The sequence below is a fragment of the Larus michahellis genome, chromosome W, assembly GCF_964199755.1.
Source record: "Larus michahellis chromosome W, bLarMic1.1, whole genome shotgun sequence".
NCBI lineage: Eukaryota > Metazoa > Chordata > Aves > Charadriiformes > Laridae > Larus > Larus michahellis.
The window spans coordinates 9,978,336-9,999,485 of NC_133929.1; the positions used below are offsets into that span (position 1 = coordinate 9,978,336).

At 55.8% G+C, this 21,150-nt stretch overlaps 3 protein-coding genes across 3 annotated transcripts; all 3 read right to left on the bottom strand.

Annotated features, from left to right (window-relative positions):
* On the bottom strand, positions 1-2,407 carry LOC141735655 (adenosine 5'-monophosphoramidase HINT1-like; the record flags this gene model as incomplete). Its single annotated transcript, XM_074568708.1, is given in 4 exon segments — positions 1-340; positions 1,153-1,257; positions 2,281-2,310; positions 2,312-2,407. Coding segments are annotated over 4 exon segments (396 nt in total), but the record flags the coding sequence as incomplete, so codon positions are not given.
* A 5,244-nt stretch (positions 2,408-7,651) lies between these two features.
* On the bottom strand, positions 7,652-10,099 carry LOC141735541 (adenosine 5'-monophosphoramidase HINT1-like). The gene is made up of 3 exons (XM_074568514.1): positions 9,944-10,099; positions 8,804-8,908; positions 7,652-7,991 (listed from the first exon to the last, which is right to left on the bottom strand). Exons 2-3 carry the CDS (start codon positions 8,870-8,872, stop codon positions 7,827-7,829), a joined length of 234 nt encoding a protein of 77 aa, XP_074424615.1. The 5' UTR covers positions 8,873-8,908; positions 9,944-10,099; the 3' UTR covers positions 7,652-7,826.
* A 5,215-nt stretch (positions 10,100-15,314) lies between these two features.
* LOC141735542 (adenosine 5'-monophosphoramidase HINT1-like) lies at positions 15,315-17,762 on the bottom strand. The gene is made up of 3 exons (XM_074568515.1): positions 17,607-17,762; positions 16,467-16,571; positions 15,315-15,654 (listed from the first exon to the last, which is right to left on the bottom strand). The coding sequence occupies exons 2-3, from the start codon at positions 16,533-16,535 to the stop codon at positions 15,490-15,492; spliced, it is 234 nt and encodes a 77-aa protein (XP_074424616.1). The 5' UTR covers positions 16,536-16,571; positions 17,607-17,762; the 3' UTR covers positions 15,315-15,489.
* Positions 17,763-21,150: the final 3,388 nt, after the last annotated feature.

A 21,150-nucleotide genomic window follows, 5' to 3' on the forward strand; every position in this document is an offset into this window, starting at 1 on the left:
TGAGATCCCCATGCTAAATCTTTATTGTGCAACTGCTGCTCACAGCTTTTATTACCTTCCACAGACACGCGGCACAAAACATTCGACATCAACAGTGCCTAGATCGACGGGCAACAGACGAAATCCATTCAGCGGCGATTCGTACACGTGCAGCAGCTCTTGCGGTGCAAAAATCTCAGCCAGGCGGCCAGCCCAACCGACGGCCACCCAGAATACGTAGATGTACGTGACAGACAGGCTGCCCACCCTCGGGCCCTTCATCCGCAACCATCCGGAATCCATCGGTCAGGCCCAGGTGAGCAGCACGCTGCTTGCCAACAATCATTAAATGCCCAAGAAGCTGGAGAAGGAAGTACAAAACCATAAATAAGTAAAATAAAAAGCCACACACAAGAAGGGGAGAGGGCAGGGAGGGGAGGAATGAGAGCAGAGAAGCACCCAGAGAAACCAGTTAGCCAACTCCTAGCAATTCAACCACTGCGCTTCAAATTACTGTCTGTCCGCCTGCAACCGGCATTTCCCAAGCAAAGCTACAAAGACCGATTACGCACACTGTAGGGGGGGGGGAAAGAAAGAGGGCTACGCAATTGTTTTCAAGCTAGACAGTAACGGACTACAAAACAGCCACAGAAGCTAAGTTTGTCTCCGGGTTAAAGCCCCCCGTTATCTCTTCAGGCAACATACGCAACTCGGGTGGAAAATAAGCTTCAGGCTGCCTTTTGCGTGGGTTTACAAAGTCTCTGAACTTGACTTTTATAGCCAAAAGCGAAGCATCCAGCACCTCTCGACCAGCTTTGCCCTTCCTCACCCCCGACCTGCCAAAAACCCCAAGCCCTCTTCTCCGTATTAGAAGAAGTACTACTCCTCCTCTTGCTCTAAACCGTGACAGTAGGCATCACCCTGCGCTCCAAAACAACACTGCATTTTGCACCAGGAGTACGTACCCAGGGATGAGCATTGCTTTATATCGCTACTTTCGGTCAAAAAGCTCAGCTCCATTACAAGCCAGAGAGAAAAGATTATAGCGCCAGAAAACCCAAACCAGCCTACCGTGCCCTATCAAGGGGAAAAGGGGGGATGGGAAAGAGTCTACTAAATTAGGAACTAACGACAGGTACAGTTTAGCGTACAGAAAGCTTCCACAGTACTTACACATTCACCAGGATCTTCTGCTTCGCATAACCTCATAATTGCCTCCTTAGGCATGGCTAGGAAAAGCGTCGGAGCTTGGGGTGAAAGATCACGGAACGCAAGGCGCTGGAGGAAGAGTAAACAGTTAAAACGTCATTGGCTTCAGAGAAAGGTAATAATAGCTTAAGCAAATCAATATGCCCCACTGAACTCCTACAGAAGCAGACTACCGGATACCCCAAACGCAAGCCGAAACGTTGATTTTTCTTACGCGATATTAATGCTTTCTGTACAAAAAAATACAACGTCTTTACAGAGCCCCCTCCAGAAGTGGGATTCAGCATGCAAGGTGATGGGGGCAAGGAGGCGGGCCAGTACTTCAGACTAGCGACCTCCAGTACGTTTTAATTCGGGTCGATCGTTTCCTAAGGATGACGAGTTTCTGGATTTACTTTTTTGGTAAAGAAAAATAAGAAAAGCTGTAACAATCCAGTTTGGGGGCGCAGAACCAAAGCCTAGCACAGCAGAGCTGTGAAATCTCTACAGTGCTATTAGGAGGCACATCAAGACCTGCGTTTCTCCTACGCAGAACTAACTCATTACGGTCACCACTCAGACGTTCACCGTTTACATACATACGCCTGGAATCCCCGAGGAGACTGACTGCGTGCGCTTAATCTAAGGTTTCAAGACTGTCGTCCTACACGAGGTAGGACCACTCGCATCCCTCGGCAGCAAACTTTGCACGACTTGCAGTGCCAAAGGGATATCACGCGGCAAACGTCTGCGGCTGCCACCAAGTGCCTTACCGTCAGAGGCCCTCCTCTACGCACGCGCGCACGCGACACGGCGGGGCTGGGAACCGAGGCGAGCCGGCCAGCACCAGCAACCCAGTACGCGCCGCGGCAGCCGGGGGCGGGGGGGCCGCACCGAAGAAGCGCGATGTTATAGGGATCGCGCAGTAGAGAGCGCCACAACCCAGAGATGCCCCGTCCCTCCACCGCCCGCCCGCAGCAAGGCCGCCACCCGCCCTGCCGCGCTCCCGGGCACCGCGCAACGGGTCCTCGGCTCAGGGTGCCTGCGAGCGCGGGGGGAGGGGGGGACGGGGGGAGGGAGGAGGAACCGCGCTCAGAGCAAAGCCGCGGCTACCTCCTCGTCCTCGTAGGCGACGTTGGCGGGGAAGCGCCTTGCCGATGATCTTCCCGAAAACACTGCGGGTGGCGGCGGCACCAGGCCGGGCGGCCCGCGCCCCAATAAGCTCGTCGGCCACGACAACGCCCCTTGTCGCCCCCGCGCTTCCTCCACTCGGCCAGGCCCTCCGCGGCGCCCATTGGGCCGCCAGATGGCCGCCGGCCGATCCCGCGTCTCGATTGGCTGTCTCGTCTGTCGTTTTCGCTTGTCCCCGGCCCCCCGGCGGGTCCGCCCTCGTCGACCTGGTGCTTAGCGGGGCTCAGGGAGTTTGCGTGCCCTGGGGGCGCGGAGGGATCCGACCTGGGGGCGGAGGGAGAAGACGTTGGGCCAGTCCGCGGAGGGATCCGTGCCGTGTAGTGCTGCGACCCTGTGGGCGGGCGACGAGGGCTCAGAAGAGGCTGTTGTAGCTACAAGTACTATTGACTGTTATTTATTACCGCGTCAACTCCACCCCAAACGTGCTTGTGGCTTTTTGGTGCTGCTCCCTCCAGTCAAAGGACTGCTTTTGCCAGGGCAGGGCAGGCCTTAACTTTTCAGAACACTCCCCAGAACCGACAGAAGTTGCTCTCAATTGTTCCCTGCAAGCCCCGCTTGGATTGCAGACGTTTCTAAGCTGCGCGCCTCCTGGGAGAAAATACAATACAAAGCGTGTCTTCAGCACTGGTGGCTCGAGGGCTGTGGGTGTGGGTGTGGGGGGGGGGCGCAGATCGAGATAGGATTTGCGCTAAGCTGGGTAGGAGGCTCGTAGAAAAACAGGCAGTGCCCCCAAAGCTGCCCAAGGGTGGTCTCTGGTGCCCTGCACCCCCGGGGATAGTGAGCAATTTGATTGGTCTACACAACTGTATTGTAACATGTATAAACCCTGCTTTCCTCTGTAGCGGGCTAAGGATATCCTTAGCCGCCTTTGCGGCAAGGGCACGTTGTCGGCTCACGTTCAACTTGATGTCCACCAGGAGCCCCCCACGTCAGCAAAGCTGCTCTCCAGCCAGTCGGCCTCCAGCATCTACTGATGCATGGGGTTGTTCCTCCCCAGTGCAGGACTTGCGTATGTTCAGGTTCCTCAGGTGGTCTCGAACCGGATCCTTTCCTACGATGGGAGGGACTTTGTTCCCCCAGTCCCTGCCTTGAGGTTCAGGGACTTGAGAGATGCGGGAACGGTGATTGCCAGCGACAACGGAGGAGAAAAATCCTTGAGTGCCTCGGCCTTCTCCATGTCAGTTGGCGCTAGCTCTCCTGTCTTACCTATCGGAGGGGGGTGGGGGTGGTGTGCGTTTTCTTTAGTCTTCCTTTTCTGACCAACGCACCTGTAGAAGCCCTTCTTATGATTCTTCTTCACATCCCTTGCCAAATTCAGCTCCAGCTGTGCCTTAGCTTTCCCGACCCCATCCCTATATTCTTCCCAGGATGCGTGTCTCTGCTTCCACCGCCTACGCATTTCCTCCTTGCGCTTCAGCTCGACCAGAAGGTCCTTACTCAGCCATGCTGGGCTCCTGCCTTCCTTGCCTGATTTCATAGAATCGTCTAGGTCGGAAGGGACCTTTAAGATCATCGAGTCCAACCATTAACCTAACGCTGCCAAAACCACCACCAAACCACGTCCCTAAGCGCCGCGTCTACCCGTCTTTTAAATACCTCCAGGGATGGTGATTCAACCACTTCCCTGGGCAGCCTGGTCCAACGTTCGATAACCCTTTCCGCGAAGAAATTTTTCCTAATATCCGTCCTAAACCTCCCCTGGCGCAACTCGAGGCCGTTTCCTCTCGTCCTATCGCCTGTTACTTGGGAGAAGAGACCAACCCCCGCCTCGCTACAGCCTCCTTTCCGGTAGTTGTAGAGAGCGATAAGGTCTCCCCTCAGCCTCCTTTACTCCAGGCTAAGCCACCCCAGTTCCCTCAGCCGCTCCTCATAAGCCTTGTGCTCCAGACCCCTCACCAGCTCCGTTGCCCTTCTCCGGACACGCTCCAGCACCTCCGTGTCTGTCTTGTAGTGAGAGGCCCAAAACGGAACACAGTATTCGAGGTGCGGCCTCAGCGGTGCTGAGTACAGGGGGACAGTCGCTTCCCCAGTCCTGCTCGCCACGCTATTCCTGATACAGGCCAGGATGCTGTTGGCCGCCTTGGCCACCTGGGCACACTGCTGGCTCACATTCAGACGGCTGTCTACCAATACCCCCAGGCTCTTTTCTGCCGGGCAGCTTTCCAGCCACTCTTCCCCAAGCCTGTAGCGTTGCACGGGGTTGTTGTGACCCAAGTGCAGGACCCGGCACTTGGCCTTGTTGAACCTCATACCATCGGCCTCGGCCCATCGATCCAGCCTGTCCAGATCCCTCTGTAGAGCCATCCTACCCTCAAGCAGATCGACGCTCCCGCCCAACTTGGTGTCGGCTGCAAACTTACTGAGTGAGGGTGCACTCGATCCCCTCGTCCAGGTCGTTGAGAAAGATATTAAACAGAACCGGCCCCGGTACTGAGCCCTGGGGAACACCACTTGTGACCGGCCGCCAACTGGATTTAACTCCATTCACCACAACTCTCTGGGCCCGGCCCTCCAGCCAGTTCTTTACCCAGCAAAGAGTACGCCCGTCCAAGCCACGAGCAGCCAGTTTCTCCAGGAGAACGCTGTGGGAAACGGTGTCAAAGGCTTTACTAAAGTCTAGGTAGACGAATTTCTATTTTCCCATTTCTTACGCGTGGGAATCGAGAGCTCTTGTGCTCGAAGAAAAAACGTCCTGAAAGAGCTGCCAGCTCCCTTCTGCTCCTTCTGCACAGGGGCTTCCAACTCCTCCTGTTTGTTACCTGTGCTGCGCGCAGTGGTATAGAGGCACTTCAGTTGGGCTGCCGACCGTGTCGCCTTTCTGGAGGATCAAGCCCCAAGTCCTTTGCGGCATTTCTCAGGGGTTCCCCTGTTGGTTCCTAACGCATCAGCAGCCCCTGGCTCTTCTCTGTTGCTCAGAACTCCATCCCCTTCCCCCGCTGAGCCTAGTTTAAAGCCCTCCTTGTAAGTCCGGCCAGCTTGTTGGCAAAGACCCTCTTGCCCCGCTTGGTCAGGCGAATCCCATCAGCTCCCAACAGACCCGGCTTCTCAAAGGTACACCCGTGATCACAGAAGCCAAAACCTCGCGTATGGCACCAGCTACGCAGCCAGGCATTCACCTGTTCAATTCGTCTCCTCCTTCCTGGACCCCTCCCTCTGACTGGGAGGAGAGAGGAGACCACGACCTGTGCTCCTGATCCTTTTAACATTGCTCCGAGGGACATAAAGTCTCTTTGGAGGGTTCTAAGTTGCCTCGTCAGACCCTACGCGGAATAGTAGGAGCGCATGATAACCTGCAGGGATCACCAGGCTCGGCAGCCTCTCGGCGACGCCACGGATGCGAGCCCCTGGTAGGCAGCAGACTTCTCGAGAGAAATCGCCTGGACGGCAAACGGGTGCGTCGGTGCCTCTCAGTAGGGGATCTCCAATTGCTAACACCTTACGTGCTTTTCTGGTGGCACTGGTTCTGATGCGGGCGGGAGGTTGGGTCAGCTTTGCGTGGTTGGCTTGGCCAAGTTAACCAAGCTCACACCCACCTCCTTATAGCTGTTCCTGGGTTTCCAACACGCGCACACAAAGAGCATCCAACAGGCTCCGCACATTTTCATCCCTTCGCACGCAGGAGTTCCGGTGCCTTGTCTCTTTCATTACCAAGTGAGAACAAAGGGAGACTAGAGCCCTCTGCTCACAAGAGCCTCTTATTGCTCAGAAAGAAGGCTTTTTCTCTTGGAATTTCCCCCCCTCGAAGCAACTGGATCCCCAGCGATTTCCCGACTTTCCTGTCTCCAAAACGTCCTGTCTCCAAAACCCCAGTCACTATCGTTCCTTAAAGCACCAACCCCCTTCAACACTTCTACATGGAGGAATCTGCCCTTTAGGCTTTGTGATGGATTGACCTCGGCCGGCTGTCAGGGGCCCGCCCAGCCGCTCTCTCACTGCCCCTCCTCAACAGGACAGGGGGAGAAAATAGGATGAAAAAGTTCCTTCAGGAAACATCCACCGGCCGGACCCACAGGCAGCAGGGAAATACCTGCCCCGGACAGCGCTTTGCCCTTTCTTCAATAGGTTTTCCCAGGGGCGCCCCCGGCTTCGCTGAGCCGCTCAGCTTTGGCCTGCGGCAAGTCCAGTGCCTAGCTGGCTGGCACCAGCTGCGTCCAGCACAGGGCAGACCCTGGCCTCTTCTCACACAGGCTACCCCCGCAGGCCGCACCTGGAGCGCCGTGTCCAGTTCTGGTCCCCACAATTCAAAAAAGAGACGCAGACCGACTGGGGAAGGTCCCAAGGAGGGCCGCAAAGATGACCAAAGGGCTGGAGAACCTGCCCTAGGAGGAAAGGCTGAAGGAGTTGGGTCTCTTCTCCCTTGCAGAAGAGAAGGCTCGCGGGGGAGGGAACCTCATCGCAGTCTGCCAGTACTTAAAGGGCGGCTACAAAGAAGAGGACGGAGGCTTTCCCACAAAAGGTCGGACGCAGCGTTCAAGGGCAACGAAGGATGGCCCTGCTTTCCCATGCCCGTCTCCCTTTTTTAATAGCTGTTAAAGAAAGATGAAGTTGGCTGTCTCCCTGCGACGTAGCTTTGGTTTGGGTCTGGCTGGGATGGAAGGTAACTTTCCCCACAGCAGCCCTCATAGTGCTGTGCTTCGTAGCTGTAGCTGGAAGGGTGTTGATAACACACCAGTGTTCTGGCTACTGCCGAGCAGTGCTCCCACAGCACGGAGGCTGTCTCTCCAGCCACCCCCACCCCCACAGTCCAGTAAGCTGGGGGTGGGCAAGAGGCTGGCAGGGGACACAGCCAGGACAGCTGACCCAAATGGACCAAGAGAGATATTCCACCGTGCTATGGAAGCACCACAGCTGCCATTCAGACCAATTGTTTTCTCCTACCACGTCCCTCCTCAGCAGAAAAGGGATTATCAACGGGGCCTTATCACGCAGCCCTTGATGAAGTGCTCCAACAGGAGTTGGATGCTTCCAACGCATTGCACTGTGCCGAAAGCACCCTTGTATGGCATGCCTGTAGCGTCGCATACAGTATTTTCTAAAGGTGTTGCAGCAGCAGCTGCCTACACTGGCTTTACGTACATTTGCGTACCGCTTCCAAAGAGCCAAGAGTCTGCTTCCTACAGGACGCAGGAGACTGCTAAGCCGTCCCAGCGTCACGCTTCAAATGACTGGCCAAATCACTATCTATCTATAGAACACTGTTAACAGACCGACACAGTCCACGTACTTACACTCCGGGGAGACGCCGTTTTAACTTGCGGAACTATTTCCCTCAGTAAGACGCACAAGACGGAGGTGAGATCCCCATGCTAAATCTTTATTGTGCAACTGCTGCTCACAGCTTTTATTACCTTCCACAGACACGCGGCACAAAACATTCGACATCAACAGTGCCTAGATTGACGGGCAACAGACGAAATCCATTCAGCGGCGATTCGTACACGTGCAGCAGCTCTTGCGGTGCAAAAATCTCAGCCAGGCGGCCAGCCCAACCGACGGCCACCCAGAATACGTAGATGTACGTGACAGACAGGCTGCCCACCCTCGGGCCCTTCATCCGCAACCATCCGGAATCCATCGGTCAGGCCCAGGTGAGCAGCACGCTGCTTGCCAACAATCATTAAATGCCCAAGAAGCTGGAGAAGGAAGTACAAAACCATAAATAAGTAAAATAAAAAGCCACACACAAGAAGGGGAGAGGGCAGGGAGGGGAGGAATGAGAGCAGAGAAGCACCCAGAGAAACCAGTTAGCCAACTCCTAGCAATTCAACCACTGCGCTTCAAATTACTGTCTGTCCGCCTGCAACCGGCATTTCCCAAGCAAAGCTACAAAGACCGATTACGCACACTGTAGGGGGGGGGGAAAGAAAGAGGGCTACGCAATTGTTTTCAAGCTAGACAGTAACGGACTACAAAACAGCCACAGAAGCTAAGTTTGTCTCCGGGTTAAAGCCCCCCGTTATCTCTTCAGGCAACATACGCAACTCGGGTGGAAAATAAGCTTCAGGCTGCCTTTTGCGTGGGTTTACAAAGTCTCTGAACTTGACTTTTATAGCCAAAAGCGAAGCATCCAGCACCTCTCGACCAGCTTTGCCCTTCCTCACCCCCGACCTGCCAAAAACCCCAAGCCCTCTTCTCCGTATTAGAAGAAGTACTACTCCTCCTCTTGCTCTAAACCGTGACAGTAGGCATCACCCTGCGCTCCAAAACAACACTGCATTTTGCACCAGGAGTACGTACCCAGGGATGAGCATTGCTTTATATCGCTACTTTCGGTCAAAAAGCTCAGCTCCATTACAAGCCAGAGAGAAAAGATTATAGCGCCAGAAAACCCAAACCAGCCTACCGTGCCCTATCAAGGGGAAAAGGGGGGATGGGAAAGAGTCTACTAAATTAGGAACTAACGACAGGTACAGTTTAGCGTACAGAAAGCTTCCACAGTACTTACACATTCACCAGGATCTTCTGCTTCGCATAACCTCATAATTGCCTCCTTAGGCATGGCTAGGAAAAGCATCGGAGCTTGGGGTGAAAGATCACGGAACGCAAGGCGCTGGAGGAAGAGTAAACAGTTAAAACGTCATTGGCTTCAGAGAAAGGTAATAATAGCTTAAGCAAATCAATATGCCCCACTGAACTCCTACAGAAGCAGACTTCCGAAAAGTCAGAAGCAGACCCCAAACGCAAGCCGAAACGTTGATTTTTCTTACGCGATATTAATGCTTTCTGTACAAAAAAATACAACGTCTTTACAGAGCCCCCTCCAGAAGTGGGATTCAGCATGCAAGGTGATGGGGGCAAGGAGGCGGGCCAGTACTTCAGACTAGCGACCTCCAGTACGTTTTAATTCGGGTCGATCGTTTCCTAAGGATGACGAGTTTCTGGATTTACTTTTTTGGTAAAGAAAAATAAGAAAAGCTGTAACAATCCAGTTTGGGGGCGCAGAACCAAAGCCTAGCACAGCAGAGCTGCGAAATCTCTACAGTGCTATTAGGAGGCACATCAAGACCTGCGTTTCTCCTACGCAGAACTAACTCATTACGGTCACCACTCAGACGTTCACCGTTTACATACATACGCCTGGAATCCCCGAGGAGACTGACTGCGTGCGCTTAATCTAAGGTTTCAAGACTGTCGTCCTACACGAGGTAGGACCACTCGCATCCCTCGGCAGCAAACTTTGCACGACTTGCAGTGCCAAAGGGATATCACGCGGCAAACGTCTGCGGCTGCCACCAAGTGCCTTACCGTCAGAGGCCCTCCTCTACGCACGCACGCACGCGACACGGCGGGGCTGGGAACCGAGGCGAGCCGGCCAGCACCAGCAACCCAGTACGCGCCGCGGCAGCCGGGGGCGGGGGGGCCGCACCGAAGAAGCGCGATGTTATAGGGATCGCGCAGTAGAGAGCGCCACAACCCAGAGAGGCCCCGTCCCTCCACCGCCCGCCCGCAGCAAGGCCGCCACCCGCCCTGCCGCGCTCCCGGGCACCGCGCAACGGGTCCTCGGCTCAGGGTGCCTGCGAGCGCGGGGGGAGGGGGGGACGGGGGGAAGGAGGAGGAACCGCGCTCAGAGCAAAGCCGCGGCTACCTCCTCGTCCTCGTAGGCGACGTTGGCGGGGAAGCGCCTTGCCGATGATCTTCCCGAAAACACTGCGGGTGGCGGCGGCACCAGGCCGGGCGGCCCGCGCCCCAATAAGCTCGTCGGCCACGACAACGCCCCTTGTCGCCCCCGCGCTTCCTCCACTCGGCCAGGCCCTCCGCGGCGCCCATTGGGCCGCCAGATGGCCGCCGGCCGATCCCGCGTCTCGATTGGCTGTCTCGTCTGTCGTTTTCGCTTGTCCCCGGCCCCCCGGCGGGTCCGCCCTCGTCGACCTGGTGCTTAGCGGGGCTCAGGGAGTTTGCGTGCCCTCGGGGCGCGGAGGGATCCGACCTGGGGGCGGAGGGAGAAGACGTTGGGCCAGTCCGCGGAGGGATCCGTGCCGTGTAGTGCTGCGACCCTGTGGGCGGGCGACGAGGGCTCAGAAGAGGCTGTTGTAGCTACAAGTACTATTGACTGTTATTTATTACCGCGTCAACTCCACCCCAAACGTGCTTGTGGCTTTTTGGTGCTGCTCCCTCCAGTCAAAGGACTGCTTTTGCCAGGGCAGGGCAGGCCTTAACTTTTCAGAACACTCCCCAGAACCGACAGAAGTTGCTCTCAATTGTTCCCTGCAAGCCCCGCTTGGATTGCAGACGTTTCTAAGCTGCGCGCCTCCTGGGAGAAAATACAATACAAAGCGTGTCTTCAGCACTGGTGGCTCGAGGGCTGTGGGTGTGGGTGTGGGGGGGGGGCGCAGATCGAGATAGGATTTGCGCTAAGCTGGGTAGGAGGCTCGTAGAAAAACAGGCAGTGCCCCCAAAGCTGCCCAAGGGTGGTCTCTGGTGCCCTGCACCCCCGGGGATAGTGAGCAATTTGATTGGTCTACACAACTGTATTGTAACATGTATAAACCCTGCTTTCCTCTGTAGCGGGCTAAGGATATCCTTAGCCGCCTTTGCGGCAAGGGCACGTTGTCGGCTCACGTTCAACTTGATGTCCACCAGGAGCCCCCCACGTCAGCAAAGCTGCTCTCCAGCCAGTCGGCCTCCAGCATCTACTGGTGCATGGGGTTGTTCCTCCCCAGTGCAGGACTTGCGTATGTTCAGGTTCCTCAGGTGGTCTCGAACCGGATCCTTTCCTACGATGGGAGGGACTTTGTTCCCCCAGTCCCTGCCTTGAGGTTCAGGGACTTGAGAGATGCGGGAACGGTGATTGCCAGCGACAACGGAGGAGAAAAATCCTTGAGTGCCTCGGCCTTCTCCATGTCAGTTGGCGCTAGCTCTCCTGTCTTACCTATCGGAGGGGGGTGGGGGTGGTGTGCGTTTTCTTTAGTCTTCCTTTTCTGACCAACGCACCTGTAGAAGCCCTTCTTATGATTCTTCTTCACATCCCTTGCCAAATTCAGCTCCAGCTGTGCCTTAGCTTTCCCGACCCCATCCCTATATTCTTCCCAGGATGCGTGTCTCTGCTTCCACCGCCTACGCATTTCCTCCTTGCGCTTCAGCTCGACCAGAAGGTCCTTACTCAGCCATGCTGGGCTCCTGCCTTCCTTGCCTGATTTCATAGAATCGTCTAGGTCGGAAGGGACCTTTAAGATCATCGAGTCCAACCATTAACCTAACGCTGCCAAAACCACCACCAAACCACGTCCCTAAGCGCCGCGTCTACCCGTCTTTTAAATACCTCCAGGGATGGTGATTCAACCACTTCCCTGGGCAGCCTGGTCCAACGTTCGATAACCCTTTCCGCGAAGAAATTTTTCCTAATATCCGTCCTAAACCTCCCCTGGCGCAACTCGAGGCCGTTTCCTCTCGTCCTATCGCCTGTTACTTGGGAGAAGAGACCAACCCCCGCCTCGCTACAGCCTCCTTTCCGGTAGTTGTAGAGAGCGATAAGGTCTCCCCTCAGCCTCCTTTACTCCAGGCTAAGCCACCCCAGTTCCCTCAGCCGCTCCTCATAAGCCTTGTGCTCCAGACCCCTCACCAGCTCCGTTGCCCTTCTCCGGACACGCTCCAGCACCTCCGTGTCTGTCTTGTAGTGAGAGGCCCAAAACGGAACACAGTATTCGAGGTGCGGCCTCAGCGGTGCTGAGTACAGGGGGACAGTCGCTTCCCCAGTCCTGCTCGCCACGCTATTCCTGATACAGGCCAGGATGCTGTTGGCCGCCTTGGCCACCTGGGCACACTGCTGGCTCACATTCAGACGGCTGTCTACCAATACCCCCAGGCTCTTTTCTGCCGGGCAGCTTTCCAGCCACTCTTCCCCAAGCCTGTAGCGTTGCACGGGGTTGTTGTGACCCAAGTGCAGGACCCGGCACTTGGCCTTGTTGAACCTCATACCATCGGCCTCGGCCCATCGATCCAGCCTGTCCAGATCCCTCTGTAGAGCCATCCTACCCTCAAGCAGATCGACGCTCCCGCCCAACTTGGTGTCGGCTGCAAACTTACTGAGTGAGGGTGCACTCGATCCCCTCGTCCAGGTCGTTGAGAAAGATATTAAACAGAACCGGCCCCGGTACTGAGCCCTGGGGAACACCACTTGTGACCGGCCGCCAACTGGATTTAACTCCATTCACCACAACTCTCTGGGCCCGGCCCTCCAGCCAGTTCTTTACCCAGCAAAGAGTACGCCCGTCCAAGCCACGAGCAGCCAGTTTCTCCAGGAGAACGCTGTGGGAAACGGTGTCAAAGGCTTTACTAAAGTCTAGGTAGACGAATTTCTATTTTCCCATTTCTTACGCGTGGGAATCGAGAGCTCTTGTGCTCGAAGAAAAAACGTCCTGAAAGAGCTGCCAGCTCCCTTCTGCTCCTTCTGCACAGGGGCTTCCAACTCCTCCTGTTTGTTACCTGTGCTGCGCGCAGTGGTATAGAGGCACTTCAGTTGGGCTGCCGACCGTGTCGCCTTTCTGGAGGATCAAGCCCCAAGTCCTTTGCGGCATTTCTCAGGGGTTCCCCTGTTGGTTCCTAACGCATCAGCAGCCCCTGGCTCTTCTCTGTTGCTCAGAACTCCATCCCCTTCCCCCGCTGAGCCTAGTTTAAAGCCCTCCTTGTAAGTCCGGCCAGCTTGTTGGCAAAGACCCTCTTGCCCCGCTTGGTCAGGCGAATCCCATCAGCTCCCAACAGACCCGGCTTCTCAAAGGTACACCCGTGATCACAGAAGCCAAAACCTCGCGTATGGCACCAGCTACGCAGCCAGGCATTCACCTGTTCAATTCGTCTCCTCCTTCCTGGACCCCTCCCTCTGACTGGGAGGAGAGAGGAGACCACCACCTGTGCTCCTGATCCTTTTAACATTGCTCCGAGGGACATAAAGTCTCTTTGGAGGGTTCTAAGTTGCCTCGTCAGACCCTACGCGGAATAGTAGGAGCGCATGATAATCTGCAGGGATCACCAGGCTCGGCAGCCTCTCGGCGACGCCACGGATGCGAGCCCCTGGTAGGCAGCAGACTTCTCGAGAGAAATCGCCTGGACGGCAAACGGGTGCGTCGGTGCCTCTCAGTAGGGGATCTCCAATTGCTAACACCTTACGTGCTTTTCTGGTGGCACTGGTTCTGATGCGGGCGGGAGGTTGGGTCAGCTTTGCGTGGTTGGCTTGGCCAAGTTAACCAAGCTCACACCCACCTCCTTATAGCTGTTCCTGGGTTTCCAACACGCGCACACAAAGAGCATCCAACAGGCTCCGCACATTTTCATCCCTTCGCACGCAGGAGTTCCGGTGCCTTGTCTCTTTCATTACCAAGTGAGAACAAAGGGAGACTAGAGCCCTCTGCTCACAAGAGCCTCTTATTGCTCAGAAAGAAGGCTTTTTCTCTTGAAATTTCCCCCCCTCGAAGCAACTGGATCCCCAGCGATTTCCCGACTTTCCTGTCTCCAAAACGTCCTGTCTCCAAAACCCCAGTCACTATCGTTCCTTAAAGCACCAACCCCCTTCAACACTTCTACATGGAGGAATCTGCCCTTTAGGCTTTGTGATGGATTGACCTCGGCCGGCTGTCAGGGGCCCGCCCAGCCGCTCTCTCACTGCCCCTCCTCAACAGGACAGGGGGAGAAAATAGGATGAAAAAGTTCCTTCAGGAAACATCCACCGGCCGGACCCACAGGCAGCAGGGAAATACCTGCCCCGGACAGCGCTTTGCCCTTTCTTCAATAGGTTTTCCCAGGGGCGCCCCCGGCTTCGCTGAGCCGCTCAGCTTTGGCCTGCGGCAAGTCCAGTGCCTAGCTGGCTGGCACCAGCTGCGTCCAGCACAGGGCAGACCCTGGCCTCTTCTCACACAGGCTACCCCCGCAGGCCGCACCTGGAGCGCCGTGTCCAGTTCTGGTCCCCACAATTCAAAAAAGAGACGCAGACCGACTGGGGAAGGTCCCAAGGAGGGCCGCAAAGATGACCAAAGGGCTGGAGAACCTGCCCTAGGAGGAAAGGCTGAAGGAGTTGGGTCTCTTCTCCCTTGCAGAAGAGAAGGCTCGCGGGGGAGGGAACCTCATCGCAGTCTGCCAGTACTTAAAGGGCGGCTACAAAGAAGAGGACGGAGGCTTTCCCACAAAAGGTCGGACGCAGCGTTCAAGGGCAACGAAGGATGGCCCTGCTTTCCCATGCCCGTCTCCCTTTTTTAATAGCTGTTAAAGAAAGATGAAGTTGGCTGTCTCCCTGCGACGTAGCTTTGGTTTGGGTCTGGCTGGGATGGAAGGTAACTTTCCCCACAGCAGCCCTCATAGTGCTGTGCTTCGTAGCTGTAGCTGGAAGGGTGTTGATAACACACCAGTGTTCTGGCTACTGCCGAGCAGTGCTCCCACAGCACGGAGGCTGTCTCTCCAGCCACCCCCACCCCCACAGTCCAGTAAGCTGGGGGTGGGCAAGAGGCTGGCAGGGGACACAGCCAGGACAGCTGACCCAAATGGACCAAGAGAGATATTCCACCGTGCTATGGAAGCACCACAGCTGCCATTCAGACCAATTGTTTTCTCCTACCACGTCCCTCCTCAGCAGAAAAGGGATTATCAACGGGGCCTTATCACGCAGCCCTTGATGAAGTGCTCCAACAGGAGTTGGATGCTTCCAACGCATTGCACTGTGCCGAAAGCACCCTTGTATGGCATGCCTGTAGCGTCGCATACAGTATTTTCTAAAGGTGTTGCAGCAGCAGCTGCCTACACTGGCTTTACGTACATTTGCGTACCGCTTCCAAAGAGCCAAGAGTCTGCTTCCTACAGGACGCAGGAGACTGCTAAGCCGTCCCAGCGTCACGCTTCAAATGACTGGCCAAATCACTATCTATCTATAGAACACTGTTAACAGACCGACACAGTCCACGTACTTACACTCCGGGGAGACGCCGTTTTAACTTGCGGAACTATTTCCCTCAGTAAGACGCACAAGACGGAGGTGAGATCCCCATGCTAAATCTTTATTGTGCAACTGCTGCTCACAGCTTTTATTACCTTCCACAGACACGCGGCACAAAACATTCGACATCAACAGTGCCTAGATTGACGGGCAACAGACGAAATCCATTCAGCGGCGATTCGTACACGTGCAGCAGCTCTTGCGGTGCAAAAATCTCAGCCAGGCGGCCAGCCCAACCGACGGCCACCCAGAATACGTAGATGTACGTGACAGACAGGCTGCCCACCCTCGGGCCCTTCATCCGCAACCATCCGGAATCCATCGGTCAGGCCCAGGTGAGCAGCACGCTGCTTGCCAACAATCATTAAATGCCCAAGAAGCTGGAGAAGGAAGTACAAAACCATAAATAAGTAAAATAAAAAGCCACACACAAGAAGGGGAGAGGGCAGGGAGGGGAGGAATGAGAGCAGAGAAGCACCCAGAGAAACCAGTTAGCCAACTCCTAGCAATTCAACCACTGCGCTTCAAATTACTGTCTGTCCGCCTGCAACCGGCATTTCCCGAGCAAAGCTACAAAGACCGATTACGCACACTGTAGGGGGGGGGGAAAGAAAGAGGGCTACGCAATTGTTTTCAAGCTAGACAGTAACGGACTACAAAACAGCCACAGAAGCTAAGTTTGTCTCCGGGTTAAAGCCCCCCGTTATCTCTTCAGGCAACATACGCAACTCGGGTGGAAAATAAGCTTCAGGCTGCCTTTTGCGTGGGTTTACAAAGTCTCTGAACTTGACTTTTATAGCCAAAAGCGAAGCATCCAGCACCTCTCGACCAGCTTTGCCCTTCCTCACCCCCGACCTGCCAAAAACCCCAAGCCCTCTTCTCCGTATTAGAAGAAGTACTACTCCTCCTCTTGCTCTAAACCGTGACAGTAGGCATCACCCTGCGCTCCAAAACAACACTGCATTTTGCACCAGGAGTACGTACCCAGGGATGAGCATTGCTTTATATCGCTACTTTCGGTCAAAAAGCTCAGCTCCATTACAAGCCAGAGAGAAAAGATTATAGCGCCAGAAAACCCAAACCAGCCTACCGTGCCCTATCAAGGGGAAAAGGGGGGATGGGAAAGAGTCTACTAAATTAGGAACTAACGACAGGTACAGTTTAGCATACAGAAAGCTTCCACAGTACTTACACATTCACCAGGATCTTCTGCTTCGCATAACCTCATAATTGCCTCCTTAGGCATGGCTAGGAAAAGCATCGGAGCTTGGGGTGAAAGATCACGGAACGCAAGGCGCTGGAGGAAGAGTAAACAGTTAAAACGTCATTGGCTTCAGAGAAAGGTAATAATAGCTTAAGCAAATCAATATGCCCCACTGAACTCCTACAGAAGCAGACTTCCGAAAAGTCAGAAGCAGACCCCAAACGCAAGCCGAAACGTTGATTTTTCTTACGCGATATTAATGCTTTCTGTACAAAAAAATACAACGTCTTTACAGAGCCCCCTCCAGAAGTGGGATTCAGCATGCAAGGTGATGGGGGCAAGGAGGCGGGCCAGTACTTCAGACTAGCGACCTCCAGTACGTTTTAATTCGGGTCGATCGTTTCCTAAGGATGACGAGTTTCTGGATTTACTTTTTTGGTAAAGAAAAATAAGAAAAGCTGTAACAATCCAGTTTGGGGGCGCAGAACCAAAGCCTAGCACAGCAGAGCTGCGAAATCTCTACAGTGCTATTAGGAGGCACATCAAGACCTGCGTTTCTCCTACGCAGAACTAACTCATTACGGTCACCACTCAGACGTTCACCGTTTACATACATACGCCTGGAATCCCCGAGGAGACTGACTGCGTGCGCTTAATCTAAGGTTTCAAGACTGTCGTCCTACACGAGGTAGGACCACTCGCATCCCTCGGCAGCAAACTTTGCACGACTTGCAGTGCCAAAGGGATATCACGCGGCAAACGTCTGCGGCTGCCACCAAGTGCCTTACCGTCAGAGGCCCTCCTCTACGCACGCACGCACGCGACACGGCGGGGCTGGGAACCGAGGCGAGCCGGCCAGCACCAGCAACCCAGTACGCGCCGCGGCAGCCGGGGGCGGGGGGGCCGCACCGAAGAAGCGCGATGTTATAGGGATCGCGCAGTAGAGAGCGCCACAACCCAGAGAGGCCCCGTCCCTCCACCGCCCGCCCGCAGCAAGGCCGCCACCCGCCCTGCCGCGCTCCCGGGCACCGCGCAACGGGTCCTCGGCTCAGGGTGCCTGCGAGCGCGGGGGGAGGGGGGGACGGGGGGAAGGAGGAGGAACCGCGCTCAGAGCAAAGCCGCGGCTACCTCCTCGTCCTCGTAGGCGACGTTGGCGGGGAAGCGCCTTGCCGATGATCTTCCCGAAAACACTGCGGGTGGCGGCGGCACCAGGCCGGGCGGCCCGCGCCCCAATAAGCTCGTCGGCCACGACAACGCCCCTTGTCGCCCCCGCGCTTCCTCCACTCGGCCAGGCCCTCCGCGGCGCCCATTGGGCCGCCAGATGGCCGCCGGCCGATCCCGCGTCTCGATTGGCTGTCTCGTCTGTCGTTTTCGCTTGTCCCCGGCCCCCCGGCGGGTCCGCCCTCGTCGACCTGGTGCTTAGCGGGGCTCAGGGAGTTTGCGTGCCCTCGGGGCGCGGAGGGATCCGACCTGGGGGCGGAGGGAGAAGACGTTGGGCCAGTCCGCGGAGGGATCCGTGCCGTGTAGTGCTGCGACCCTGTGGGCGGGCGACGAGGGCTCAGAAGAGGCTGTTGTAGCTACAAGTACTATTGACTGTTATTTATTACCGCGTCAACTCCACCCCAAACGTGCTTGTGGCTTTTTGGTGCTGCTCCCTCCAGTCAAAGGACTGCTTTTGCCAGGGCAGGGCAGGCCTTAACTTTTCAGAACACTCCCCAGAACCGACAGAAGTTGCTCTCAATTGTTCCCTGCAAGCCCCGCTTGGATTGCAGACGTTTCTAAGCTGCGCGCCTCCTGGGAGAAAATACAATACAAAGCGTGTCTTCAGCACTGGTGGCTCGAGGGCTGTGGGTGTGGGTGTGGGGGGGGGGCGCAGATCGAGATAGGATTTGCGCTAAGCTGGGTAGGAGGCTCGTAGAAAAACAGGCAGTGCCCCCAAAGCTGCCCAAGGGTGGTCTCTGGTGCCCTGCACCCCCGGGGATAGTGAGCAATTTGATTGGTCTACACAACTGTATTGTAACATGTATAAACCCTGCTTTCCTCTGTAGCGGGCTAAGGATATCCTTAGCCGCCTTTGCGGCAAGGGCACGTTGTCGGCTCACGTTCAACTTGATGTCCACCAGGAGCCCCCCACGTCAGCAAAGCTGCTCTCCAGCCAGTCGGCCTCCAGCATCTACTGATGCATGGGGTTGTTCCTCCCCAGTGCAGGACTTGCGTATGTTCAGGTTCCTCAGGTGGTCTCGAACCGGATCCTTTCCTACGATGGGAGGGACTTTGTTCCCCCAGTCCCTGCCTTGAGGTTCAGGGACTTGAGAGATGCGGGAACGGTGATTGCCAGCGACAACGGAGGAGAAAAATCCTTGAGTGCCTCGGCCTTCTCCATGTCGGTTGGCGCTAGCTCTCCTGTCTTACCTATCGGAGGGGGGTGGGGGTGGTGTGCGTTTTCTTTAGTCTTCCTTTTCTGACCAACGCACCTGTAGAAGCCCTTCTTATGATTCTTCTTCACATCCCTTGCCAAATTCAGCTCCAGCTGTGCCTTAGCTTTCCCGACCCCATCCCTATATTCTTCCCAGGATGCGTGTCTCTGCTTCCACCGCCTACGCATTTCCTCCTTGCGCTTCAGCTCGACCAGAAGGTCCTTACTCAGCCATGCTGGGCTCCTGCCTTCCTTGCCTGATTTCATAGAATCGTCTAGGTCGGAAGGGACCTTTAAGATCATCGAGTCCAACCATTAACCTAACGCTGCCAAAACCACCACCAAACCACGTCCCTAAGCGCCGCGTCTACCCGTCTTTTAAATACCTCCAGGGATGGTGATTCAACCACTTCCCTGGGCAGCCTGGTCCAACGTTCGATAACCCTTTCCGCGAAGAAATTTTTCCTAATATCCGTCCTAAACCTCCCCTGGCGCAACTCGAGGCCGTTTCCTCTCGTCCTATCGCCTGTTACTTGGGAGAAGAGACCAACCCCCGCCTCGCTACAGCCTCCTTTCCGGTAGTTGTAGAGAGCGATAAGGTCTCCCCTCAGCCTCCTTTACTCCAGGCTAAGCCACCCCAGTTCCCTCAGCCGCTCCTCATAAGCCTTGTGCTCCAGACCCCTCACCAGCTCCGTTGCCCTTCTCCGGACACGCTCCAGCACCTCCGTGTCTGTCTTGTAGTGAGAGGCCCAAAACGGAACACAGTATTCGAGGTGCGGCCTCAGCGGTGCTGAGTACAGGGGGACAGTCGCTTCCCCAGTCCTGCTCGCCACGCTATTCCTGATACAGGCCAGGATGCTGTTGGCCGCCTTGGCCACCTGGGCACACTGCTGGCTCACATTCAGACGGCTGTCTACCAATACCCCCAGGCTCTTTTCTGCCGGGCAGCTTTCCAGCCACTCTTCCCCAAGCCTGTAGCGTTGCACGGGGTTGTTGTGACCCAAGTGCAGGACCCGGCACTTGGCCTTGTTGAACCTCATACCATCGGCCTCGGCCCATCGATCCAGCCTGTCCAGATCCCTCTGTAGAGCCATCCTACCCTCAAGCAGATCGACGCTCCCGCCCAACTTGGTGTCGGCTGCAAACTTACTGAGTGAGGGTGCACTCGATCCCCTCGTCCAGGTCGTTGAGAAAGATATTAAACAGAACCGGCCCCGGTACTGAGCCCTGGGGAACACCACTTGTGACCGGCCGCCAACTGGATTTAACTCCATTCACCACAACTCTCTGGGCCCGGCCCTCCAGCCAGTTCTTTACCCAGCAAAGAGTACGCCCGTCCAAGCCACGAGCAGCCAGTTTCTCCAGGAGAACGCTGTGGGAAACGGTGTCAAAGGCTTTACTAAAGTCTAGGTAGACGAATTTCTATTTTCCCATTTCTTACGCGTGGGAATCGAGAGCTCTTGTGCTCGAAGAAAAAACGTCCTGAAAGAGCTGCCAGCTCCCTTCTGCTCCTTCTGCACAGGGGCTTCCAACTCCTCCTGTTTGTTACCTGTGCTGCGCGCAGTGGTATAGAGGCACTTCAGTTGGGCTGCCGACCGTGTCGCCTTTCTGGAGGATCAAGCCCCAAGTCCTTTGCGGCATTTCTCAGGGGTTCCCCTGTTGGTTCCTAACGCATCAGCAGCCCCTGGCTCTTCTCTGTTGCTCAGAACTCCATCCCCTTCCCCCGCTGAGCCTAGTTTAAAGCCCTCCTTGTAAGTCCGGCCAGCTTGTTGGCAAAGACCCTCTTGCCCCGCTTGGTCAGGCGAATCCCATCAGCTCCCAACAGACCCGGCTTCTCAAAGGTACACCCGTGATCACAGAAGCCAAAACCTCGCGTATGGCACCAGCTACGCAGCCAGGCATTCACCTGTTCAATTCGTCTCCTCCTTCCTGGACCCCTCCCTCTGACTGGGAGGAGAGAGGAGACCACCACCTGTGCTCCTGATCCTTTTAACATTGCTCCGAGGGACATAAAGTCTCTTTGGAGGGTTCTAAGTTGCCTCGTCAGACCCTACGCGGAATAGTAGGAGCGCATGATAATCTGCAGGGATCACCAGGCTCGGCAGCCTCTCGGCGACGCCACGGATGCGAGCCCCTGGTAGGCAGCAGACTTCTCGAGAGAAATCGCCTGGACGGCAAACGGGTGCGTCGGTGCCTCTCAGTAGGGGATCTCCAATTGCTAACACCTTACGTGCTTTTCTGGTGGCACTGGTTCTG